Source organism: Phaeoacremonium minimum (assembly GCF_000392275.1).
Source record: "Phaeoacremonium minimum UCRPA7 unplaced genomic scaffold PA7_03_scaffold_377, whole genome shotgun sequence".
In the NCBI taxonomy this organism is placed as follows: domain Eukaryota; kingdom Fungi; phylum Ascomycota; class Sordariomycetes; order Togniniales; family Togniniaceae; genus Phaeoacremonium; species Phaeoacremonium minimum.
In genome coordinates this window covers 40,441-63,668 of record NW_006921281.1, presented here as the reverse complement: position 1 = coordinate 63,668, position 23,228 = coordinate 40,441, and the positions used below count along the sequence as shown (strand labels likewise).

At 49.1% G+C, this 23,228-nt stretch overlaps 1 protein-coding gene across 1 annotated transcript; it reads left to right on the top strand.

The window, feature by feature from the left end:
• Positions 1 to 16,883: 16,883 nt before the first annotated feature.
• Positions 16,884 to 19,007, top strand: UCRPA7_4974 (hypothetical protein; the record flags this gene model as incomplete). Its single annotated transcript, XM_007917535.1, has 4 exons — positions 16,884 to 16,896; positions 17,417 to 17,447; positions 17,538 to 18,430; positions 18,523 to 19,007. 4 exons carry the CDS (start codon positions 16,884 to 16,886, stop codon positions 19,005 to 19,007), a joined length of 1,422 nt encoding a protein of 473 aa, XP_007915726.1.
• Positions 19,008 to 23,228: the final 4,221 nt, after the last annotated feature.

Below are 23,228 nucleotides of genomic sequence, written 5' to 3'. Positions count from 1 at the left end.
AACTGTTTGTAAAACCCGTTCGCTATACACGCAAATCTCAAAGCATAGCCTAAACCTATCAAATTGACTTCCTATAAGAGGTTTCTCTTAATTATTTGTTTTTCATAATAGAGAATAATAGCCTATATAACTTCTATTTTATTGATTTAAACGATAAATACTATAACTGTCACAACTTTATATAAGTATCCTGTCCCACTTCTCCAATAATCCTCACTAACATAAGTCCTAGAGTCTGATAAAAAACTACATAAATATATAACCTTATACTGACAACTCATTTGTCTACCTCTAGAACCCAACTAATATACCAGTTATCCTTGACAACTTATACAATAGAGATGATAATCATGACCCATCTGATACAGCCAGGATTACCAGCGGGTATAACCAGTATTTATGTTACCCTTGGATATCGCTATATGGCTGCACCTCTCGGAACGCCATCCCTATGTCTCATTGACAGGGGGTATTTCAGTTACTACCAGCGCGTGGAAGAGTCCTATATGCCGTATCAACAATTAATTCCCCAGACTCCCCAGGGCATCTCTCAATAATCAGGATCAAGGAGAATGCTGAAGTTGTTTCTCACTTAGGCGGAGCCATAGCCAAGTATATTACAAGTCACCGAGTAGTATAAGGCAGCATCAACTCTGCTATCTCCTCTCCTGCTTTTGGGCTGCAGCTCGCGGAGGGTAGAAAAATCTCGCAGCCCTCCTACCTCCGCCTTACTCCACCCTACCGCCAGTAGTAAGTCATGCTTGATATTTGTGTACAGCATAGGCACGGCGGCCAGGATGTTGTATACTGCCGGCCAGCCATACAAGCCAGCGTCGCCGACGATATAGACCCATGGCCTAGCGCCATCGACCTATAGTGTCGTCTCATTCGTCTCGACACAGCCGTTAGGCATAAGCAGCACCTTACCTAGAAACCTGGTGTTTGGTACCGTCCCTATGGTAGGGAGATATAGATCGGCATCAAGCGTCCTGCCATCCGTGAGCATAACTGTCGCTTTCGAGGCTACGTCGTCGCTTCCGGCGCCGGCAGACTTCACAGCGACCACCTTCGTGTTCTTAAGAATAGTTATGCCGACCTTAGTATGGAGCGCTTCGGCCTTGTCGGCAATGCTTGGGTGTAGGACCGGCAGGATATTAGAGCCGGCGGTGACATAGTAATAGCAACCTTAGGGTTTGCCAGCTTTAAGGCCTATCGTCCTATACGCTCGTTTAGGTATTCCCCCAGCTTGCCGGCCGTCTCTATGCCTATAGGCCTACCGCCTACGATGATGATACTCTTGGCGGCTGACAGCGTCTGGCGGAACGTAGCCTAGCTTAAATGTAGGAAGTCTTCATCGTGGCTGAGGCCGAGTAGGAGCGATAGGGTAGATACGCTGGTCACGATGACAAGAGTATGATACTCGATGGTCTCGACATTGCCAGACTTCAACATGAGAAAAACAGCTTAGTCGACGTAGCTGACGTTTGTTGCCGTACCGTAGATAAAGCAGAAGGACTCTTTCGGATACTACTCGAACATAGTCGGGATACTGACAAACAACTTATCTTATAAAAACATATCGGCCGATATCAGCGCTCGAGGGCAAGCCTATCGGCATATGGCTTGGGATAAGGAGCTGATCAGGATGACCTGGTAGGTCGACGGCTTGGGCAGGTGAGGAATAGCATGCTTAAGGAGGTAATGAGCGGTCCATACGCCGCCGTAGGAGCCGCCGAGGATCAAGATGCTCTTCAGGATTGCTAGTGCCGCGATTCGTGCCATTCTTGCTGCTTGAAACGGCCAGTAAATGTAAACCTAGCATTTCTAGAAGAACAAAGAAGATTGTGCTTGCAAATGAGAAATTGAATTGGAACGCCCCTTATATTACCTGGCCAAATATTCGAGTCGGACGAAGCCGGCCGGATGCACGGCTTGTACGGTCGTGGCCCAAATCAATGGTGTTGAGAAGCCACTGTGAATTTCGGCCGAACGTGCGGACGGCCACTTGCCAGCCTTCGGATCAAACGAAGTTCCCGAGAAAAGCCAGTATAGGTGATATGACATGGTCCGGGTGGATTTCCTTTACATTCCTTTGCACATTTGGACATATCGCAACACTATTCGAAAGTTTCAATCATGTAGTAAAGGACTGGCACTTTGCCAAGCTCGCGTGGCGCCAATGGAGGGGAGTTCGCATTGTGGACACACTTTTGAAACAACTAGATTCGTTGATAGGACGTTTGGAGAAATTTATACATTGGATTGGTCAATTGGTAAGCCTCGTAGGGTGGTGAGCTCGTTTGTTGTTTTGCGCTCAGGCGTCCAGGTAGGTACACCACATAGACATCTGATGATTTTAGTGGCTCTAACAGCATGTAATATCCCACACACCACAAATATCTACCAGATGATGAAATTTGAACTTGTATACAACTTCAATCACCGTGCTGGCTCTATCAGATGGTATGTAGGTGCTGTGTTAGGACACCCAGGTAGTTCAGTCATAGGCGTTTCGTGAAAGGTCTACAAAGTTCGAACTTCACATGCTTCTAAGATTTGAATGTTTTTAAAAATCCACGCTATATTTTATGCTCGGACGTTAACGAGAAGCGAAATAAAATTGTAGACTTAATGACAGCTGATATAATTCCATAACCTTACAAATCAACCAAGAGCGCTCCCTTCTCAAGTGATCCTGCACAGAAACAGCGTCCATAGGCCGTTGCTCTGAGAACTCCAGAAATAGCTTCACTGTTCCGAGATCCGAATATCACTTGTGACAGCGTCCAGCGACGAGACCAGCTCGCCGGTTGTTTCGAACGAATCAAATAGCTTACCAGAAAGAGGGAGAGTAGCTGCGTAACATGTTCCATAAGGAGATTATCCTGCCGAGTAAAATAGTTTCTTCTCATGGAACCATTGCGAAATCGCAACAGATACGAAAACAGAGCCAGAACGTATGAAATGTTCAGAAATCATCTCAGATATATGCGCAGCTGGCAAGCCATGAAGAGCCAATTTGTCTTGATAAGCTACTCGAGCTGGATGAACAAATCAAACAAGTCACACCGTAGCAAGCTAGTCATAGGTTTTCTTCAAAAAAGCTATTCTGTTTCTGTCTAGAACATATACACTCATAGATCCGCTGGTCATTCTGGTCTGCCTAGCATGACCTGTGATTACAATCTGAACAGTGTGGACGCATACTTCCCATCCCTAGGCAAATTTCCCCCCCTTAGCTCAACACCCTGGAGCCAAGATGCTGGTAGAGTTTATTCGACTGGTGCTAGGACGGGCTCAGCGTGTTGTTGACTCGGGGTGTTTGGTCGCGAGTTCACCTAGAGAGCGTTTAATTAGTTCTAAACGAATGGATGATAAATATTACTTAGCGGGAATTGTTACTTGCCTTTTCAGCAAAGGGATTCTTAACCTTATTCTTCTTCTGCATTTTCTTTTCAAGGATTTCTAATTCGACAGCCGTGAGAACAGTGGGTGGTGAAGTATTCTCTACCACCAGTAATACGTTAAGAGCATCGGCACATGTATCCCCCAACGACCTCAACCCTTGAGAAATTGCGCCCTTTAGTTCATCAACAGAGCCGTGGGTCACCAATGACTCAACCCGTGTCCAGTCGGTGACCATAGCCCGAGAAACAAATCCCAATGTGAATGCTGCCCAGTGACTTGCTTGTTCTGCGGACTTCACTGCTGGCGGAAGTCTGAATTCCACTGTGCCGCAGTCCCGAGTGATGTGTTCGAAATTCCAGGCCAAATATCTACTGTCAACGCTAGAGCTTGTACCAGAAAGGGTTTGGTAGACATTATTCGGTGTTAGGCCATCCAGCTTGCCGAAGAGATATCCCCACTTGGTCTTAGGTACTCCATTATAGAGTCTCTTCAGCTTCTGATTGGTCTTGTTGCCGCGTCCCTTAACGTTTGAACTAGCCCATGGATTATCTTTGCGCTCTGGTGGCATCACTTTTAATATCGCCTCGTCAAAATAGCACAGCCCTTTGCACAAGGAACGCAGTTGCACAGCGGTGAATTCACTACCCTCCGGGGAAACATGAACGTGCATAGAACAACCGGTCGTTATATGAACAGTACAGTTGGTATCAAGGGCAGTGAACACAGTAGCGAGTTCGTCTTGCCAGTTTTCAGAAGTCGACAGAACTCTGGATACGAGTTCAACCCTCCCTAAAGCATCGACGTTAGTACGTTGATGTGCCTCAAAGCTGTTGAACAATATGAATTTGAAACACACAATATGAAGGAATCTCGGTCAGTGATTCTTCGTCGAGTACAGACCAGTTCTCATAGTCTGCAGCTTTCTCCGGCACAGCTCCAACTCCAGCTGCGGTCATGGCTGCGGCAATTGCGGTTCTTAAAGCACGTCTATTGCGTTCTTGATCGGCTTCTTGGAAATTTCTTTGGGGTGTGGAGTCGATGCGGTCATTCCATCCCTTGTTATCCAGGGCTTGCCGAAAATCAGGGTTTCTCTTTGGACACACAAGAAGTTCGATTTCAACCCCAAATGATAATGATGTGGTAAGTTCGATACTTGATGACATATCGTGGGTGTTGTCTTAGTGAATGTTTGATAATGGACAAGCTGTATGATGTGATAATGCGAAAATGTCAAGAACAAGGGGGACCTTATACAAATACCATCTGCATTAAATCGCATGTTGGAACACATCTCAACTCATAAGGCTGCGCATTCCAAGTCACGGTGCGTCTGCAGTAACAAGCCACCTTGCGCCCGGTTGAGACCATTGGATGCCAGCTATGCGCGGAAATCTATTAATAGACTTTTGATGGTGGTAATAGTATGCGTCCTTCTCCATGAGCGTGCGAGGCTGCTTTGTTGGTACCGGTATAATAGGTATGTTGAACTTAGTGCTCCTATGACCCTTCTATAAATAGCAGCCTAGGCAGAGTGTCTGTACTACGATATGTGATCTCCTTGGCCAATTGTCCTGAGGCTACCTATTGGGTCGGCGCTTGAAGATGAAAAGAAGGCTGGCCCTTTAAGACTAGCCGATACAAGCCGTGGGCGGAGTAATTTAAATCCGGCTTGGCGGCGGTAGCAACGTAATATTATGGGAAGGCTTGCCACTAAAGTTGCCACCAACAACAGCATCCCAGATCCTCCCCATTTAAAAACCCCAAGAGACGCGACCGGTCCACTATAACCATTTAACATTCATAACAACAACATGGCTGAAGATCTTAGACGAACTGTTGCCAATAGATTGCAGACGCAAAATCGAGATGGTCCCCAGTCCAAATGGGCGCCGGGGTCCTGGGCTATGGCCGCCAAACCCAACGCATCCAAGAGATTAGGAAAGCGATTTCCAGTCATCATAAGCGCCGATAGCCTGGTACGGACACCGGATGATCTGCGGAAATTCTGCCACCTGCAATCCGTCCCACCTGTCGCACAGACAACCAAGACAACCTTGCTGCCTCTTACCGACGAGAAAGGCGGAGAGGAGAAAGCCCCCATGTCCTTTCGAGTCTCCGAAGTTGACCGTCGAAGATTCCTTGATCTTCAGAAACGGACGGAAGGAGATCTGATATGTGTTTGGTTTCATGGAGAGAGGAGATACGCCTGGCTGGCCCGCTCCTGGAAGAAGGAGAAGTGAAAGATGGCGTTTAACAGCTAGGAGGGTCGGAGTCCGAGAGACAGTGCTGAAGTAACTCTTTCCCCTTCGCAAGACAGGAAGAAGATGCCGGGAACCCTGATGCGGTGAAATATGATGCAAGGCAAAAAGCACACTGAGCCCGTCCTAGGCGATGTCGTCTGCACCTGTTCATCGTGTTTGCAACAACGGCGACAACGCTGACGAAGCAGCATTCGTCTCTTTTCTTCTCACTAGAAGTTCGGTACATAAGCCCCGAGATCAACGATTGCGGCTAGAGACCGTTCTGCGTACGATGGAAACTTCGTTGCTCGTCTTAACATGCTTGAAATGTTGCGCAGCTGAATCGTATCGACTATCCTTCAACGTACGGCTGATGGTGCGAGCAGTGAAAGCTCCGGGAGTGCTCGTATGTGACGGCGGATCGCAACTAAGCTGGATCACGAATCCACGGGCTTGTGCGTTTGGGCGTCGTTCTTGCATTCAAAGCTGGCTATTAGGTCGTCGGAGCTATGGGCGGATAACTCTGTCTCTAGCCGAGGAGAACATATCTTTTATCATCCAAGAAGCATATACTGATCTCCGTCTGTGTGACCGTTTAACATTTTCTCGACCCGGAGAATAATGAGGGGACGAAATTTTCATCAGTAGTCAACTACATAGGAACATCAATACAAGCAATCATCATCGCCCTTCTGTGGACAAACGATAATGCATAGAATCAGCCTGCCATCGCTTTTCAGCGTATTATCCCGTTCGGACCAGTCCTTATCTGTTGCTTTGAAAATAAACATCGGTAAAATGATGTCTAACAATGCTGTAGCCCACTAGAATCCGCTCTGTAAAGACAAACGATTTGAGCTCACCACTGGCAGGGCAAGTCTGAGAGGAGACTGAGGACAAACGCGGATACCATACTAGATCCAACAGACAATAGCAACTTGTCTAGAACATGGGAGTTGAGGTCTAGAGTGGCCCTTTAAATTTCGATTACTGAAACATGATCTAGCCATGTAGTGGAGCCTGGAGTAAGAATCTCAAATGCTATCACGTCTCTACATACAACAAGTAGTTAACTCTAGTTGAATCAGCGAGCCGGTAGTTCAACGGCTGCACTATCTCCAATCTCATACAATCGAGGACCTGAGGGGGTTGGCGAGAGCTCGTGACGTTCAAGTTGCTTGTCATGGGCGAGTTCGGCAGGGGGTGAGCCGTATGGGGAGAAATACCCTGGAGCAGGAGACGCATATCCAGGAGGGCCCTTCGGCCTGCCTGATCTTCTATATCTGAAAATAGCCCATGCCATAAGGAAGAATAGTATGGCGCCAAAGGCTGCACCTATTCCAATCCCGGCCGTCGCTCCTGCACTGAGCTTTGATGGCTTCCCACCGGCCGCAGGGCTTGTACTGGTAGGTGATGATTGTGGGGTGGTATAGGTCGTTGAAGTCGTTGAAGTCGTTGAAGTCGTGATGAGCGTCGTGGTTCTGGTTGGGGTCGGGGTCGGAGACGGTGTCTGTGCCGGCATCAGTTTACTATCTTGAACGACTACACATGATGCACTTACAGGTGTTAGAAATATCACAGCCAATGCGAACAATTTATTATCGGTGTATATCGTGGCAATACCAGAGCTCGTCGCATCCTCTTCAAAGTTGGTCGTTGTAACCATCCACGAGCCTGTACTTGTGTATTGGGAACTGCACCGGAACAAAGATTCGTGGATGGAAGTGCGATGTGTCGTAACACAGCTGAAGGCATAGACACTGAGGGACAAGGTTAGTTTTCCCCACATGATTCTCCCAAAGGTGTTAGTTTCAAGAAGGAGCATACGTGGGACAACAGGTAATTCCATCAACCCCTCTGTCTCCGCAGGCGCTGGTATATGCTGGTGGGCACTCGGTGCCGATGTACGTGCCGGCTGGCGGCCAACTCGAAGGGAAGCAATCAGTGGTCTGTGACGGCCCGCCAATGACTGTCCTTCCATCGAACTGGTTGGTGACATAGTTCCATAACCAAATATCAGTCGGGTTCAGGCAGCCGTCCACAGTTGGGGTCCAACTCGGGGGAAGGGTTGGCGTCGTCATCATCTAAGCATCGAAATATCCCGAAAGAAGGATATGGTCTCTTACAATAGAAAGAAGTTAAAACGGAGGGCGGGACCCGGCTCGATCTCATATTCTTGGATAAAGCTATAAGGCTACGTAGATGAAGCTCATGATTGGACTGGCCAAGAGGGGGGGTTGTGGTACCATCATGAATTCGCTTAATATACTGGTTTAGGCACGACTGGGACTTTTGTTTCTGTAACTGGAAAGGATGATTTGACGTGGCAGCCATGCTGAAGTTGTACGTCTGCATTAGTCTGCAAGGTAGACACAAGAGTATTCCCAGCCATTGGCTTGCTTTTAAGTTTCTGATTAGCTCAATATCCGTGAGCTTTGTACTTTCAGTAATATTCCGTGAATCCGCTGCCCCATGCTGAACTCCTCGGCCCCCTTCACGAGCATCGCAAAGGAAGAGGAGATCGAAGATAAAAAAAAACATCATCCATCGCGCGGGTGTCGTCCTCCCTCGGCCATTAGAATGGGGTTCAGCGATTGACGCAAGAGATCTTTCGGATATAACCCGCTTACCCTTGTGAAGCTATCGAGAATTGGGCTAAATCGATGCCCTGCAGAAGGAAGAATGTAGCAAATCGGCGACTTCAGATAGCCCGCCATCCTGAAGTCCCAGAGCCGCTTTTGTGAGCCTCTTACCTTACCATTATCACTTATCTAGGATTTCGATGGCTATACAACTTTTCTAGATCTCGATCCATTCGAATCTAATCATTTCCTATTTGTACGACACACCGTACCAAGGATTTGGCTTGATGGAAAATTTTCTCAGCTCTCAGTGTCACAATACCTCTTGACCTCGTGAGCAATTGTGCATTCTACCGCTACGCAGTTTTCCAATCGGTCGAGAATGAGCTTTTCAATTTGACTAATTATTCATAAGCTGAGAAAAGTAACTCCAATCTTGGTCAATATCCAAGCTGACCGCTTCTACCCCCATTCGCAACATGAAATTGTCCTCAGAATTGCCCTCGGTACCCCACATGTTGTCCATTGTGAAATCTGAAATATCGTAGCCCATGTACTCGGTAGTATAACTACTAGCCCAAGTGCTCTGGTTATTCAGGGGCGCGGCAGCTATAGTGTCGGATTGTATGGACTGAGGCAAAGTATTAGCAACATATGCCTGAGCCCCAACTTGGTTGCCCTCTCCAACGCATCTTCGAACCACTTTCCCAAAGTACGGAATCAGAATTTCTTGGTGGAATTCCTCATCTCGCATTGAACCCGAGAGCAGCGTCAGCGCCTTTCGACACTGGGTGGCGATTCTACAGCCACTCTCCTTCTCCAACCTTCGAAAGATCCTCTCTGCGCTCTCTAACAGTTGCACATCTTCAGATTCAAATGCGCTCAAACGTTCTTTTGAGCTGGAATGCCCGACTAGCAAGACCACTGCAGCAGTAAAACCGACAAAATCGGAGGTTTTGCAGTCGAACAGGCTTTCACCATTCATATCGGCCCGAAGCACCACAAATCGTTTCAGCATCTGACGAGCTGCATCTGTACATGCTAACATGCTAACGTCGTACGTAGACGATGAGGGTGATGATTTGAGGAAAGGAAGGTGAATGTACATGCGGACGTGGAAGAAGAAGAAATGGATCAATAGACATTCTACCAATCCATCAAGCTCGGTACGAGAAGTAGGGAGTTCCGTCGGTATCTCCCACCAGCTTAGAGGCACAGAGAGATACATGGCGTCCATCTGTTCATCTAACTGCATGGATTTAGAGAAAGATGCCTTTACTGGAGAGATGATGTAATCGATGACTTTCCCAGCCATGATGGCGCACTGGTGGACAAAGCCTGGAAGCCAAGGTCCGGGTGGACTTGAAGCAATGGCCTTGGGTATCGAAACCTCAGAGTTAGCGTCGTTAAAGCCGTGAGGCATACCAAGAAGCAGGCTTGTGAAGCGGTCACCATGATAAATGGCACACCATATTCGTTGCCGTATAGCAGAGCTTTCCGAGCCAAGACGGTGCAACCCCTATACATGAATTTAATCAATATTGGAACAGAGGATGCGGGAGAGACATACCATGAGTTGTGCAATGGCCAAACCTTTACGCCATATGAGCCATGCACGTCGCGGCTGGCCAATGTCGGTGTATGTCTTAGCTATCAGAATCAAGCATTCCATACCCTCCAGTGTGGTGAGGAAGGTGAAGTCAGCCATGATAAGATTATCAACGACGGCTAACAGATCGTGGCTCCGCCCTAAGCTTCTCTCATATGCAATGGCAAGTATGGCGAGCTCAGCCGGGTTAGTGCTTGTGTAAGCGCGGGCAGCAAATGAAAGAAGCGGTTCTATCGGCTCAGCCTGAGAAATAGCACGCGTTTTCTGACGGAAGCTATCCCACCAGGCGCCATTTTTAACGATGACTGCGGTAATGGCATCATAGCTAGGCAAGGCCGCGCGGAGACTCTCACATGCTTTTGATTTGCGCATATTCAGCTGGTCGAAGCCGGTGGCGCTTTTGGAGAAGGAAGCTTTGTCTGTCACTGTACTACTACCCTACTCGTTGTCAGTCATCATCTTATTAAAGAAGAAAGTAGATGAACAGTAGATGAGGACCTCTGTATTGTCCAGGATAGAAACTAGGGGAGGGCGATGATCCAAAGGAATCTCGATGTCGGACGACTCTCCTTCCGAGATCCGAAAATCGTTCGTTTGCTCGCTCCCCTGGCGAAAGCACACATCAGGTGTAGTTTGGGCTTTTTGACCCCGAGGCGGAGCGGACAAGACGGCCGATCTTCTATGTGTGCGGTGACGGGCATTGCTGACATTGTCCGCGACATCTCTCTGGTCGATACATTCCGTACCACGAGTAGAGCAACGTGTGCACACACAATCACCAGGAGGGAAAATACAGCGGATTTTACGTCTCCGACCTGGCGTTCGGGTCCATGAATCAGACAACAATCAGAGGATACCAGTTGTGGAGAACAGAAAGCCAGTGTCTTGTTCTAGGAACGTCGGACGAAGATTGGATGTGCTTACATTCAGTGCAACTCCGAGTACCTTTCCGCATTGGTTTTCGCGGCGTGCCTGGAGCCACGCCTTCCACGGCGGTATCTACAACGGGATTTTCCATGCTCAAAATGGACAGAACACGTCGCACCAGATTTGACGCTTCTAAGTTGATAGATAGTAGGGTACGGAGAGGGGGAATATGTTGCTGACTAGATGACGGGCGAAAATTTACTCTGGGCCGTGGCGAGCTTTGGTTCGACGGACGAAATTCGCCAATTCGTCCGCGCTATGCAGTGTCAGCGTCAAAAACGGTAAAGTTCGTCCGCATTCAATTTCGACCGACTCCCCAAGAGAATCGACAAATACCGTCAAACATCATGTCTATATGAAGTTGGCTAAGTATAAAAGTGTCGTTGCTGTCGACTGTTTTAAAGTCTCTGATATGCTCAAATCACCATCATCACTTTTTGCAGTGCTTCCAATTCTTTCCTTGTTGAAGTAGCCAATACCTGTCGCTTCTTTCAGCATCTTGTATTCGACACTTAGTCTCTAGTTCAACAATGTCTCCTCGTGTCTGGTTCATCACTGGTGCTACGTCTGGAATTGGCGCTGCGCTCGTTGAACAAGTCCTAGCCCGTGGCGACAAAGTTATTGCATCGGGCCGCAATGTCAAGGACCGTCTAGGTCACCTCAAGTCTCAGGATCTAGCTCTCCTAGAGCTTGATATTACGGCTGACCTTGTCAACATACAAGCTCGGGTGACAATGGCTTGGAATATCTTTGGCAATGTCGACATTCTTGTGAATAATGCGGGAATGTCAGCAATGAAAAGTGCAGAAGAAGCAAAGTCAGTGTCTTTTTAGTCCCCAGCTCACTTTTATTGTCTAACCGGATATTCACGTTAGTGACGATTTTATCAATACAATGTTCCAAGTCAATCTCTTCGGTCACATGCACCTGACGCAGACCATCTTGCCGCTCTTCCGTGGTCAGGGACACGGCTGCATCGCTTTCACTTCGTCAAGTGTTGTCTGGGCACCCCTACCATTCATGTCTCACTATGCTGCATCCAAAGCTGCGTTGAGCACCTATGTAGAGGCTCTTCACAAGGAAGTCCGCCCTCTTGGGATCTGCTGTGTGGCATTTGAGTGTGGGGGCTTTCCTACAAACCTCGGCCAGCCGCGGGACTCGTCCCAAGCTGGATTTGGGACTAATGGCCCTACTATCGACGTATACAAAGGACTCTTCGGTTCTCTCGTTAGTAAGTTCGCAGCCAATCCCTCGGTGCATATGCCTGGGGATGTGGCTAAGGCGGCAGCTACGATCGTGGACGTGGTGAAGCGGGAAGGTGCCGTGGTTGGAAAGCCGTGGGCGGTACGAGTAGCGCTTGGCTCGGACGGATTAGGCTCTGCAAAACAGAGATGCGAGGAGCAGCTCAAGCTGATTGAGTCATGGAAGAATATCAGCTCCAGTACCGACCGGGAAGGAGTTCAGGGTTCTATGGCAAACAAGGATCTGCTTGAGTTCACTACTGTTATTGAGACCGTAGGGTGAGGGCACTGTTCGAGGGCATCTAGTTATCAAATGGTTTCATGTACTTGCTGATATAAGCTCTAGAGTATTGAGGTAATTAGGGTTATTGGTTGCTGAAGTTGAACGTTCACCAACGCCTGACTACACCTGCTTCGAGGAGACGCTGTTGGTAATGATGTTTGTACCACTGGCCTAGAAACAGCGACTTTGCTTTTGAAAACATATCTACGTGATGAAGTATGACCTGACGCCTAATTCCTGGCACGAAACCATCGAAGATGCAATATGCATGGCTGTGTCTGCTAGATGTAGCCTTACGGATGCCCGGACCGATAATCCGTGGAGTACTGAAAAGGAATTGAACAGCCATAAACAAAAAGACCAACTCGAGCAAAACAAGTCAAGGTTCTCGCTCTAGCCTTGATGATATTGCAACATAGAACGTAGCGTCTGTTCCCCCACACGTCTTCCGCAGCGCTGCTCGATATCTTCACAGTCTCATTAAGCTATGCGTTCAAGCTTTGATTTCGCTACCGACGGTTATTCCCACGAGCTGTTGTAAACCCTTTGAGATTGAGATCTACACGTAAATGCGTGCGGTCGCATTCATTTCTCCACTGGGTTCGTCTTTCGCTTCTTGTTAAGGCCGATGCCCAACACGAAGCCAATCCGGAGGTCCGCGCACGCCACCGTAACCACTACAGAGAACCAGTCCTCCGGCCTCTAGGTAAGCGGACTGAGCCGTTCCTGGTTCGAGTAATCCACGGCTGTAGCCGCAAGGATGATAATGTCGACTACGCTAATAGCGCCTTGATAAAGCTTTCGGACAGTGAGGTCGTTGGTAGACCGTAGCATGAAGGTGCTCAACGCAAAGGTCAGAATGAAATGGTATGATTTAGTTTTCGTAGTGTTGTCTTAGCTAAAGTACAACGAGAGATTCCGGCGCGTGAGATCGCAGGTGTTAGTATTGCTAGATGAGCAGAAGTCATCTTAGGCGCAAGCCTGGTGGCTCTGTTGTTGTCATGGGTGCTGATCCCATCGGTCTTCTAAGCGCCGCTCTTGCCCTCTGCTTAAGCATGGCTGCAAAGCGCTTTCCCATTCTGTAGAGCGCGTACGAGCATTTAAATCGGTAATGGAAAGTTCCTTGGACTATATAGATCATACAAGAGAGATTTGGGTGCTTGCACACCTATATATATATACTGAGTAGACCCCTGTCTGGGCTTGGGGAGCTTACTTAGCGGGGCCCCCTCCATCGGATGGTAGACCTAAAACCGCCCTTTCTGATGAACTTGACACCCTCAGATCGGAGCTGCCCCTGGGCTCGCTCGCTCAACCGCGCATCTGGCTGCCCGTCTAGTCGATGCCTTTACATTCAACATGTCATCCCCTTGCAACCCCATCAGCACGCCCCTTATCGTTCATTGGCCACTACAACTGTTGGTCGAGCAAGAGTTTCGTCGAACAACGTAAACAGAGGCCCCAGCTTTAGCGACCGCCCTTACGAAATCAGGACACCGCAAACTCTCACGGAGAAGATCGTCCAACGCCACCCCGTTGGTCTGCCGAAAGGCAAGCTTGTTCGTAGCGGCGACTATGTTCAGATACGACCACATAGGTCTCTCAGTCACGAAACACATGGCCGATCGCTCAGAAGTTTATGTCAGGGACCCCGGAGCCCGTTGATCTTGCACACTTTTCACGAGTTGGAATGCATGATTGACCAAACAGGTCGATGAACGCCACGCGAATCGCAGACCCGACGCAGCCGGTCTTCGCGATTGACCATCAAGTTCAGTTGAAAAGCGAAGCCATTCTCCGTAAATTACGAGTTGATCGAGGCATTCGCCAAGAAACACGGTATAGCGTTTTCCCCCGCAGGCTATTCGATCGGCCACCAAGTCATGGTAAGAACCTACATGGACTCAGTCTTCGACTGGCGAACCTCCTCAGATTGAAGAACTCTTCGTCTGGCCAGGTACCCTATGTATGGGCTCGGATAGTCATAGTTGCATGTACGGAGCATTGGGGTCCCTGGGGGTCGCGGTGGTAAGAATTGATGGAGCTGCCATTTGGGCAACTGGCAAAAGCTGATTCCAAGTTCCTCCGGTGGCACTGGTCACGCTCACATGAACATTGCCGCCCGGGGTGACCGGAAAGGACGTCATTCTAGCTCTGTGTTCCGTCTTCCCTACGGACGTGCTGAAACATGGTGTGGAGTTTGTTGGCTCGGAGGAGACCATGTCTAGCCTCTCCATCGACGATCGACTTACTATCAGCAACATGGCCACGGAGTGGTCTGCAACTTCTGCAATGGTATGCTAATACACAAATATTATCTATTCCATCTCCGTCCAATCCTTATATGTGTGGTAGTTTCCAGTTGATGGGACTCGAGCGCTGGCTACGAAAAAAAGCTTAAGAGGCAGCAATAAAACGACGACCGCACGACTCGCGAGAGGATCACACACGACAAGATCGATCAACTCTACAGCGACCCTACGTACATCCACGCTGACCCTGGAGCTCATTACGCCAAGAAACTCTACCTTTAAGTCCTTTCTGTGTCCTGCTAGCTAGTTCTTGACTGACCATGTTATAGAAACCTCTCTTCCCTCTCGCCTGAGATAACAGGACCTAACTCTGTGAAGATATCAACCCCACTCAGCGAGGTTGCTCCCAAAAACATCAAAATTGACAAGGCTTACATTGTAAGCTGTACCAACTCAAGGAGCTCTGACCTAAGGGCTGTAGCCAAAGTCTTTCGGGATGCTGCCAAGGCCAGTGGCAGTGGGAAGATCCCTAAAATCGCGCCCCATGTCCAGCTCTATATCGCAGCAGCTTCAACCAATAAGCAGAAGATCGCCGAGAAGGAAGGGAGCTGGCAAACATTACTTGATGCTGAGGCGATTGCTCGCAAGCTGCCTGCGGTCCTTGCATCGGGCTCGGGCAAGGCTTGTTGGAGGATGGCGATGTCGGAATCTCGGCCTCAAACCGCAACGTCAAGGGCAGGATGGGCTCAAGACGTCAGTTCTCTCCCTGTGCGTGAAGATGGTTGCTAGGAGATTGACCGATTGTGTTACTAGTTGCTCAAGCGTACCTTGCCAGTCCTGAGGTGGCGACAACCTTGATGTGAGACCCCCACCGTCGGAATTATCTCCATGTGGCCTTTTATTCTGACATGGATGTTCTCCAGACCGACAATATATATGCAGCAAAATGGACATATCAGGATCATGTCACGAAAGAGGGCATGGCGGAGGCCTGCATGTCGAACTATGACCCCGAATTTGGCTCGGTCGCGAAGCCTCATGATATCCTTGTCTCGGGATATAACTTTGGCTGTGTAAGTTTTTGCCTGGGCCAACTTTATCGTACAAGGGGCTCTAATCTATTCTAGGGATCCTCACGAGAGCAAGCTGCGACAGCAATTCTAGCCAGGCAGATCCCGCTTGTCGTGGCTGGGAGCTTGTCTAGTATCTTTGTTCGCGATAGCATCAACAATGCGCTTTTGGGCTGGAAGTACCGCGACTTGTAGAGCGTCTTCGTACTGCTTTTCCCTTGTCGGAGAAGGTGCGAACACGGCGAACAGGCTGGACCCTAACGTGGGATAACTCTCGAAGCACCGTCAAAGTACAAGAAGGTAAGGATGGAGAATGTTGGGAGGGGAGGGTTGGCCAATTCCCAGAGAATCTACAAGAGATCATCGCCAAGGGGGGCTTGACAGAATGGGTCAAGCACGAGATTGCGAAGGTCGCTGTGTAGGATTGATGATCCAATCCTCGTCAAACATATACTTGGACAAGGAAAAATTCTTTCGTCTATGTGGCTCGATGGAAGATGACTCACAGGCTCTTACGAGTACAAGTGAAACCCCTGACGACGTTGTATGGCTGTTCGACCGCATCAATAGCCTGGAGCGTATTCCTAAGGGAGTAGCGGCTAGCTTGCACGCCGCACACGTATAAAGTAACGAATAAAAGAAAGTATATAATCCATTATCTCTAAGCTAGATATATATAGATTCTAAAACTACTACACCTACAGTACCTACCTAGAGTGCTGCACCATATAACCTCATCAATGGATTTCGTCGCACTGTAGACGTGCTAAGTGCTGGGTGGCGCCGCATCATACTTTAAGTCTTGGGCTCCACAAGGACGTACCCATGTGCCGGAAACCCATGTCAGTCTCATATAACACCTTCAATGTCGAATCCTCAAATGCCACACTTCTCTCTACGTAATCGACGGTATTTCCCTTCCATTATTCCATTAGTCAGAACGTCAAGTCTCTCATAACAGATGAGGCGAGAACAGTCACGCGACGTGTCGAAAGCTGTTGAAAAGTTGCCGCATCACTCTCCCACATCGGCGGGTATCAAGATCGCATCACGTCTCCGACTTTCCAATCTACATAGAAGCCAGCGCTGTCTATCCTGAAAGGCTAGAGACGGTGTAGTAAAGCCAGTCCGGACCTATGCCTCATGCAAGAGCTCCTCCTTCGTAATGTATTCGAGACAATTGAAGTGGGTGACGGTCGCTTGCGACTTTTAGATTCAAAAGAAGAGGAAGGAAAGGGCCGGTGATCGGCCGATGATAAAGTAGTCACAAGATGGCCATATCTAGTAAGTAGATGGCCGTTTTCTACGTTCTCTCCTTTTTGTTCTGTGAAGGAATGGATGATGCTGATTCGCAACAGAGATATATGACAAGAGCAACCGCAACCTGGCAAAACAAGGGTTTTTTAACCCCCCCCTTCTCCCAGTCAAACTTGGCCACCATATCAGCAATGAGGCCCAGCGGGAGTGATTATAATAGTATAGAGACCCGGTCAATAACGAGGCATGGCTGCTTCATAGCTCCTGTTCTGTCCTATCATACACACAGACGGTGCCTTGCCTTCCAGGTTGCCTACGGGCCATCACCCAGTCTTGCGAGCGAGCGAGCGCCGTAGGAGCCTTCCTGCCTCGGAAGACACAAAACAAGAGATAAAGAGATCACTATCGCGAAACAGGAAACACTATACCTTGTCTGAAGGCCTGGAGCAGACAAAGAGTCTACCTGTACCCAACTGAGTCTAGTAAAGTACTCTGAAGGGCTAGCTTCTATTATGTTATGAGCCAGTGGATATAATTTTGAACTAAGAGTTTGACGAGGTCAAGGACAAGGTCTCAAGGTGAGGTCGAGGTCGAGGTCGAGGTCAAGGCCGAGGTCGAGTCACAGGCCCTGTCACGGGACAATGACGACGCTGGACGTGCATAGATAGCAGCTCCCGCCGCAGCCAACCTTCACGACTCGGGACACTCAACGACTACGACAACGACGACGACAACAACGACACCTCGGCACGACGCACACAAAGCAACCAAAACTCGAACAGACCCGAACCGGCAGCCAAGATGTCTTCCATCATTGACCAGCCGAATCTAGCCCCAGGCGGTGGTAATCTTCTGCCGACCTCGACCCCGACCCCGACCTCGACCGCGACCTCAGCCTCGGCACAGAACCCGACTGACCGCCACCTACCCTTCAATGTCCAGCAGGTCATCAGACTGATTGAACAGCACCGCAGCGGCAAGCTGCAACCGTCCCAAGAGCTTGGCAATATCGTTTCTGTCCCGCTTACTCCCCAAGAGTTCACCTTGCTCTCACTTTATCTGTGGAAGGATCAGTCGCAGGCCAACTGCCTGATCCGTCCAAGCGATCCGAACAACAACAGTGTAAACGCCCAAGCGACTCCTCCAGCAGCTCCTTCAGTCAGTAGCAGCAGCCAGCCGCATGACACCGAGCTTGGCGCATATGTCTTGGACGAGCTCATCTATTCCTACAGCCCTCGCCAAAGTTGCTTCGAGATTCGCATCATGACCATTCTTCACGATGAAGTCGGCCACGCCCTTGCTGCCCTCATCCTCGATTCAGCGGCACGCGCTGCAAGCGGCCACTCCGCCGCCGCCGAGGACGTCATTCAGAAGCTTGAGGTGCGAAAGTCTCCGAACGCGGCGTCCTACCTGTGCCAGGCCCCCAACGATGAGGGCGGCGGCGACGGCTACACGACCAAGTTCTCCGACGGCATGATCGGCGTCAAGGGCAACCCGAATATCCAGAGCCTCAGCATCGAGGTCGACTACAGCAACAACAAGGGCCGTGACAAGATCAAAGGTGAGGATGGCCCCTTCGCGCATCCATCCATCCATCCATGCTATCTATCTATCTACTCTTTTGCGTCACTAACAAGGTCTGCCCCTTCTCAGAATTCATCGCGTACACCGTCCCCGTCGGCCACGCCCGCGCGGGCATTGTTCTCGACATCGCGTACCGCACGCCCTCCGCCCGTCTGTCCACGCGCGAGCCCCCCGAGACGGCGACGGCCTCCCTGTTCCGCAGAGAGGTGGCCAAAGGGACTTTCTTCCCCCGGGAGCACGCGGTCGTACCCGTTGAGCCCGGCAGGCATCTGCGCCTCCGCCTCGGCGACTTGAGCGCCGACATGCCGCCCGCGGCAGCCGACATCCCCGTCGTCATCGAGGGCAGCGAGATCACCGGCATCTTTGCCGACGCGGCGGCTATGCAGGCGCTCAGGGACCAGCAGAAGGCTCATCTGGAGACGGCTCTCGCTGAATCATTAGCCGCCGCCGCCGCCGCCCATGCGCCCGCAGCGTTGCGAGATCGAGAAGGCAATGTGGGGGGCCTCAACGATGTGGAGGACTCCAAGGATCCTGATGAGCACACTGCGAGATAGAGTCCATACCAGTTGAGGTGCCGCTGTCGTAGATCGGAGCCTGAGCCTGAGCCTGAGCCTAGGTCAGAGGGAGGGAGAGAAGCATGGAGGAGTGGCAATTGAGGAGGGCCAAGCAGACTGACTGGCTGGCTGGCTGGCTGCACAGATAAAGGACATGGCCATCATCGAAGCCTTGCAGTCGTACCAGAATGGAATGGAATGAAATAGGAGATAAAATTTTGCTCGTGAATTGCCGAGTATAGATTCTACAGGCTAGATATATGGATGTAGTCTTCCATAAGCCTGAATTGATTGATTGATTGACTGTAATATAAACAGGATAGGCTATCAACTATCAAGAAAGTCAAATATTACATATATTTAAAACGATAAGACTTAGTCTAAAGCTTTAGAGTAAAAGTTTGTATTTTAATAAAACTGTTATAGACTCGGCCAGGCAGAGTGGACCCCAGCCCTTGACCTATTACTCTGCCAGCCTATACCACCCTTAGACTATGTCCGTAGAACGCGACTACGATCTCTATCGTAGCTTGGTCAGCTATATCTTCGTCTACAACCTCCTGCTTACCAGCCTCTAGAAGACTATAGCGAGTCAATTGAATCTGATTTTGATCTGCTCGCCTTCGTCTACTGTCTGTAACCTACTATCGTGACATTATGTAGCTCCCCCTTAGGCGTCGGCGAGATGTCTATCCGATTATAATTATCTATTCTTATCGACTCGACCGACAAGTTAATCAGTCATCTAAGAGAGCACCTTAAACAATAGATACTCTATATTCGGGAATCCTACTATGAGAACCAATCGCTCTATAACTAGAACCTCCGTCAGTCAGCCTAGATTAAGATATACTTATCCGACCGGGAGAGATTCTTAGTCGAAAGCGAACGAGTATGGTCCGGGCCCCTGCTGAGAACCCTATTGTCCGAAAGGGTTATAAGCTACCAAACCTTCTGAAGGGACCATAGAGCTTATAAGGAGCTAGGCTAAGGAGCGTTTAGAGAACACTTAGATAGGGCCCAAAGCTACCTCTATATATATAGTAAAGCTATCATTCCTACTATAAGCGTAGGAAGGGTAAGCTATAGTCGTAGTTGGCATCTTAAGCCTAGCTTAGGAGGTAATTGATTGGTGACCCCCTCCTGTCTCTCACCTTACACTGTGATCCCTGATCACCCAGTCTTATCATAATGAGACTTGTCTTCGACTCTAATTAGAAAATGAAGGGCGCGATTTGAGGAGGTCCCGCGCTTCGGCGTGTAGCCTTCCCGCAATGTCTTCTCATACTGTGTGTCAAGAACACGGGTATGGTCATGAAAGCCCTAAGTGCTTCACTCCAGGCTTTCTCATCATTATTCTACTCCTTGCTAGGTTGGTCATAATCACCGCAAAGGTTGAAGCTGTAAATTGCGTCGGTAGGTGCAGTGGTCCATCCACTTGGTATTATCGAGGTATGCTGTCGTCATTAGTCTTCTTTTCAGTATTCATATCCCTTCTAAATATCCATTCTTGAGAATGCTGCGACAAGTTGTGGTAGTGTTGAGCTCGCTGATTTATGTTTGCCACCGCTGTCGTCTTCATCACTGTTGGCATTGAATATCACATGGCGAATCCCGTGCTCTGATCAGAGCGGATGGGCTGGCTTAAAATGAAGAGGAAGTCTTCCGCCGAGTTTGAGCTTTGGAATGCTCTTTTGCATCGACCGTAGTAGGCTATGGACTGACGTGCCTTGCAAGGTCTCCCGAAAAGGACGGGAAGTAGTCCATACAGGGACAGCCCCTTCATGTGCTCACCAGGGACCACAGAGATCGTTATGACGCTATCTGGTCAGTGACAGGGTTACTATACCATTATACGACTTCTGCATTTAGTGTCAGCAATGAGGGTTGAGTAGAGAGCCTGGTCTCAGTCTTAGGTCTAGTAGAGAGCTAGGCATTAAGTGATAAACACTTTGGGGATAGCATAAGGTGCTCGAGCTGGGCCCCGGGGGTACTACTTCGTGCTCGGTGTTTAATAAATTATATATTGATGTACGGCATCGTGGGGTGATCCGTCGTAGATTCTCCTCAGTGCCAGTGTCTGTGCCAAAGCGGGCAGCTGTGGCGAGGAAATACCTTTTCGCGAGTCCCAATCCGAAGCTATGAAGGTCCGGGTCAGGATCCTGGCCGAGGAGAATCTGCAGCTGCGAAGCGCTCTTCAAAATTCGCTGAGGAGATTTCTTCCTTCTGAAGACGACAGATTCGAAGGAGCTATGATTGAGGGGCGAGAGTTTACAGGCTAGCTTGAGGGACAGGCAGATAAGCATTCGAAAAACGTTGAGGACATTTGCAAGAGCTGCCCATCTTACACGTTTGAAATGACGGTAGTTATGATAGTCATGATGGTGTTATATTTGTTGCACGACACAACATGATATTGACTTGGCATAGCATTAACTTCACAATAGTTTCTCTCTGACCAATTGCCAAACTAACTTACACCTGATACCCTTGACTTGATCAAAAGGGTCCATGCTGACAAGGGACTACCCCAGTGCCTGCCTTGCATCCCCTCCATGCCATCCCAAAAGCAATGGCTCGAGGCGTCACCTGCACTTTGTTGGTCGATCCTAGAAGTCATGAGATTGGTGACTTATTCAGGCGTAGCAAGCCGAGACTGTCTTCTTAAAGTCATAGGAGCTGCCAGCCTGGCAGCGCAGTCGACAGGGGTACGGGTGCTATTCGTTCTAGTCGCACTTTTGCCACTGCACCTATCAAGGAGGAAGCTTCAACATCCAAGGTACAGTGTTATCGGTGCGTGCAATGCATATAGATTTGTGAGAATGGCACAGGTGGCTGTCGGACAGACGGGACAAATGATCACAAATGATCACAATTGATCGCAACGACCTGTTTGTGCTAGAGCTGCAGGTCGGACGAAATTGCTGCTGGCTATCTAACATCAACGCCGTCAGTTCCTCTTCCCTAATACTTTGGCCATCTCTCTCCTTGTGAACTTGATTGTTTCTTCGGAGAAACTTGAGGTAATCTCACTTATGTTGATCCTCCAGCCCTGTAAGTCGATCGCCTTCATCGCTGAGACAAGACAAAAGATTACCCCTGGCATCATTTCCCAACCTTACACCGGTGGAGCGGAGAACTACTGCGTAGTACACTATGGTACAGTACCACTTCTCCAAGTCCCTGTGCTGCGTTTGCCCTTGGGGCTTGATATAATACTTAGATATGTTGGCTTGAATAAGGCCAAGGTTGGGAACGGGGCCGGTCTAGCCATGCATCTTGATGCTCCAGTGAGGCCAAGGTGTTGAATGTTAGATTTATGCCTGCCCGTCATTGACCTAGAAGTAAGTGGTGGCAACATTGGGACGTGAGTAATATGTAATGCGGATCTAGAGTCATCACGATAATGAAATCAGGCAAGGGAGCCAGGAACAAGGATCCTCTTTGGCTTCCTTGAGGCTTGCCGTTGAAAGTTCCATCAACTACTCACTATACCTGGACCTGCAGCTCTAGGACGGGCGAACAAAGCGCTTATAACACCAGCTCATTTCCCATCCTCGGCAAAGAGATCAGCCCAACCAGGATCAGAGGACACGAGAGCCGACAACATGAGCAAGAAAGAGAGCCGTGGGCCGGGGAATAACGAGATGGACCTAGGCAATGTCAACGACATTACTCGAAAAAAGAACAGTCAAACCCCCGATGACCTCCAAGCGACACCGCGCCCGCCTCGACGCTCCCCAAGATTGCCATCAAATACCTCTCCTTCTCGACCACTCCTTTCCAAGCCCTTCGATCGTTGGGACATATCAGCTACTTAAGGGGCTACGAGCACTTAGGGACCGGGTAGATACGGTATATAAGAAGTAGTGGCAGGAAATACTGAGTGAGGTTTCTTAGTTGATGGTGCAAGTACATAAGGAAATCTAGTAAGCATAGTTACTACAATCATATATATAGTTGTTGACAACTGCTGTCATCTCATGCCTATTGACGCATTATCATCTCTGACCATCCCCAGCAAAGTCAGCAGAGAATAGCAGCATTAAAAGTCCGGTTTAAAGTAAGCCTTATCAAAGGTACCCTCCCAGATATCGAGAAGATCGAGTAATCGATAATCAATCAACGATTAATTATGTCGGCATCGTCCGCATCGTTCCCTGTCCAGCACATCTCGATCGACACATGCGCCTCATCGCCATCATTGCCCTCGGAGACGAT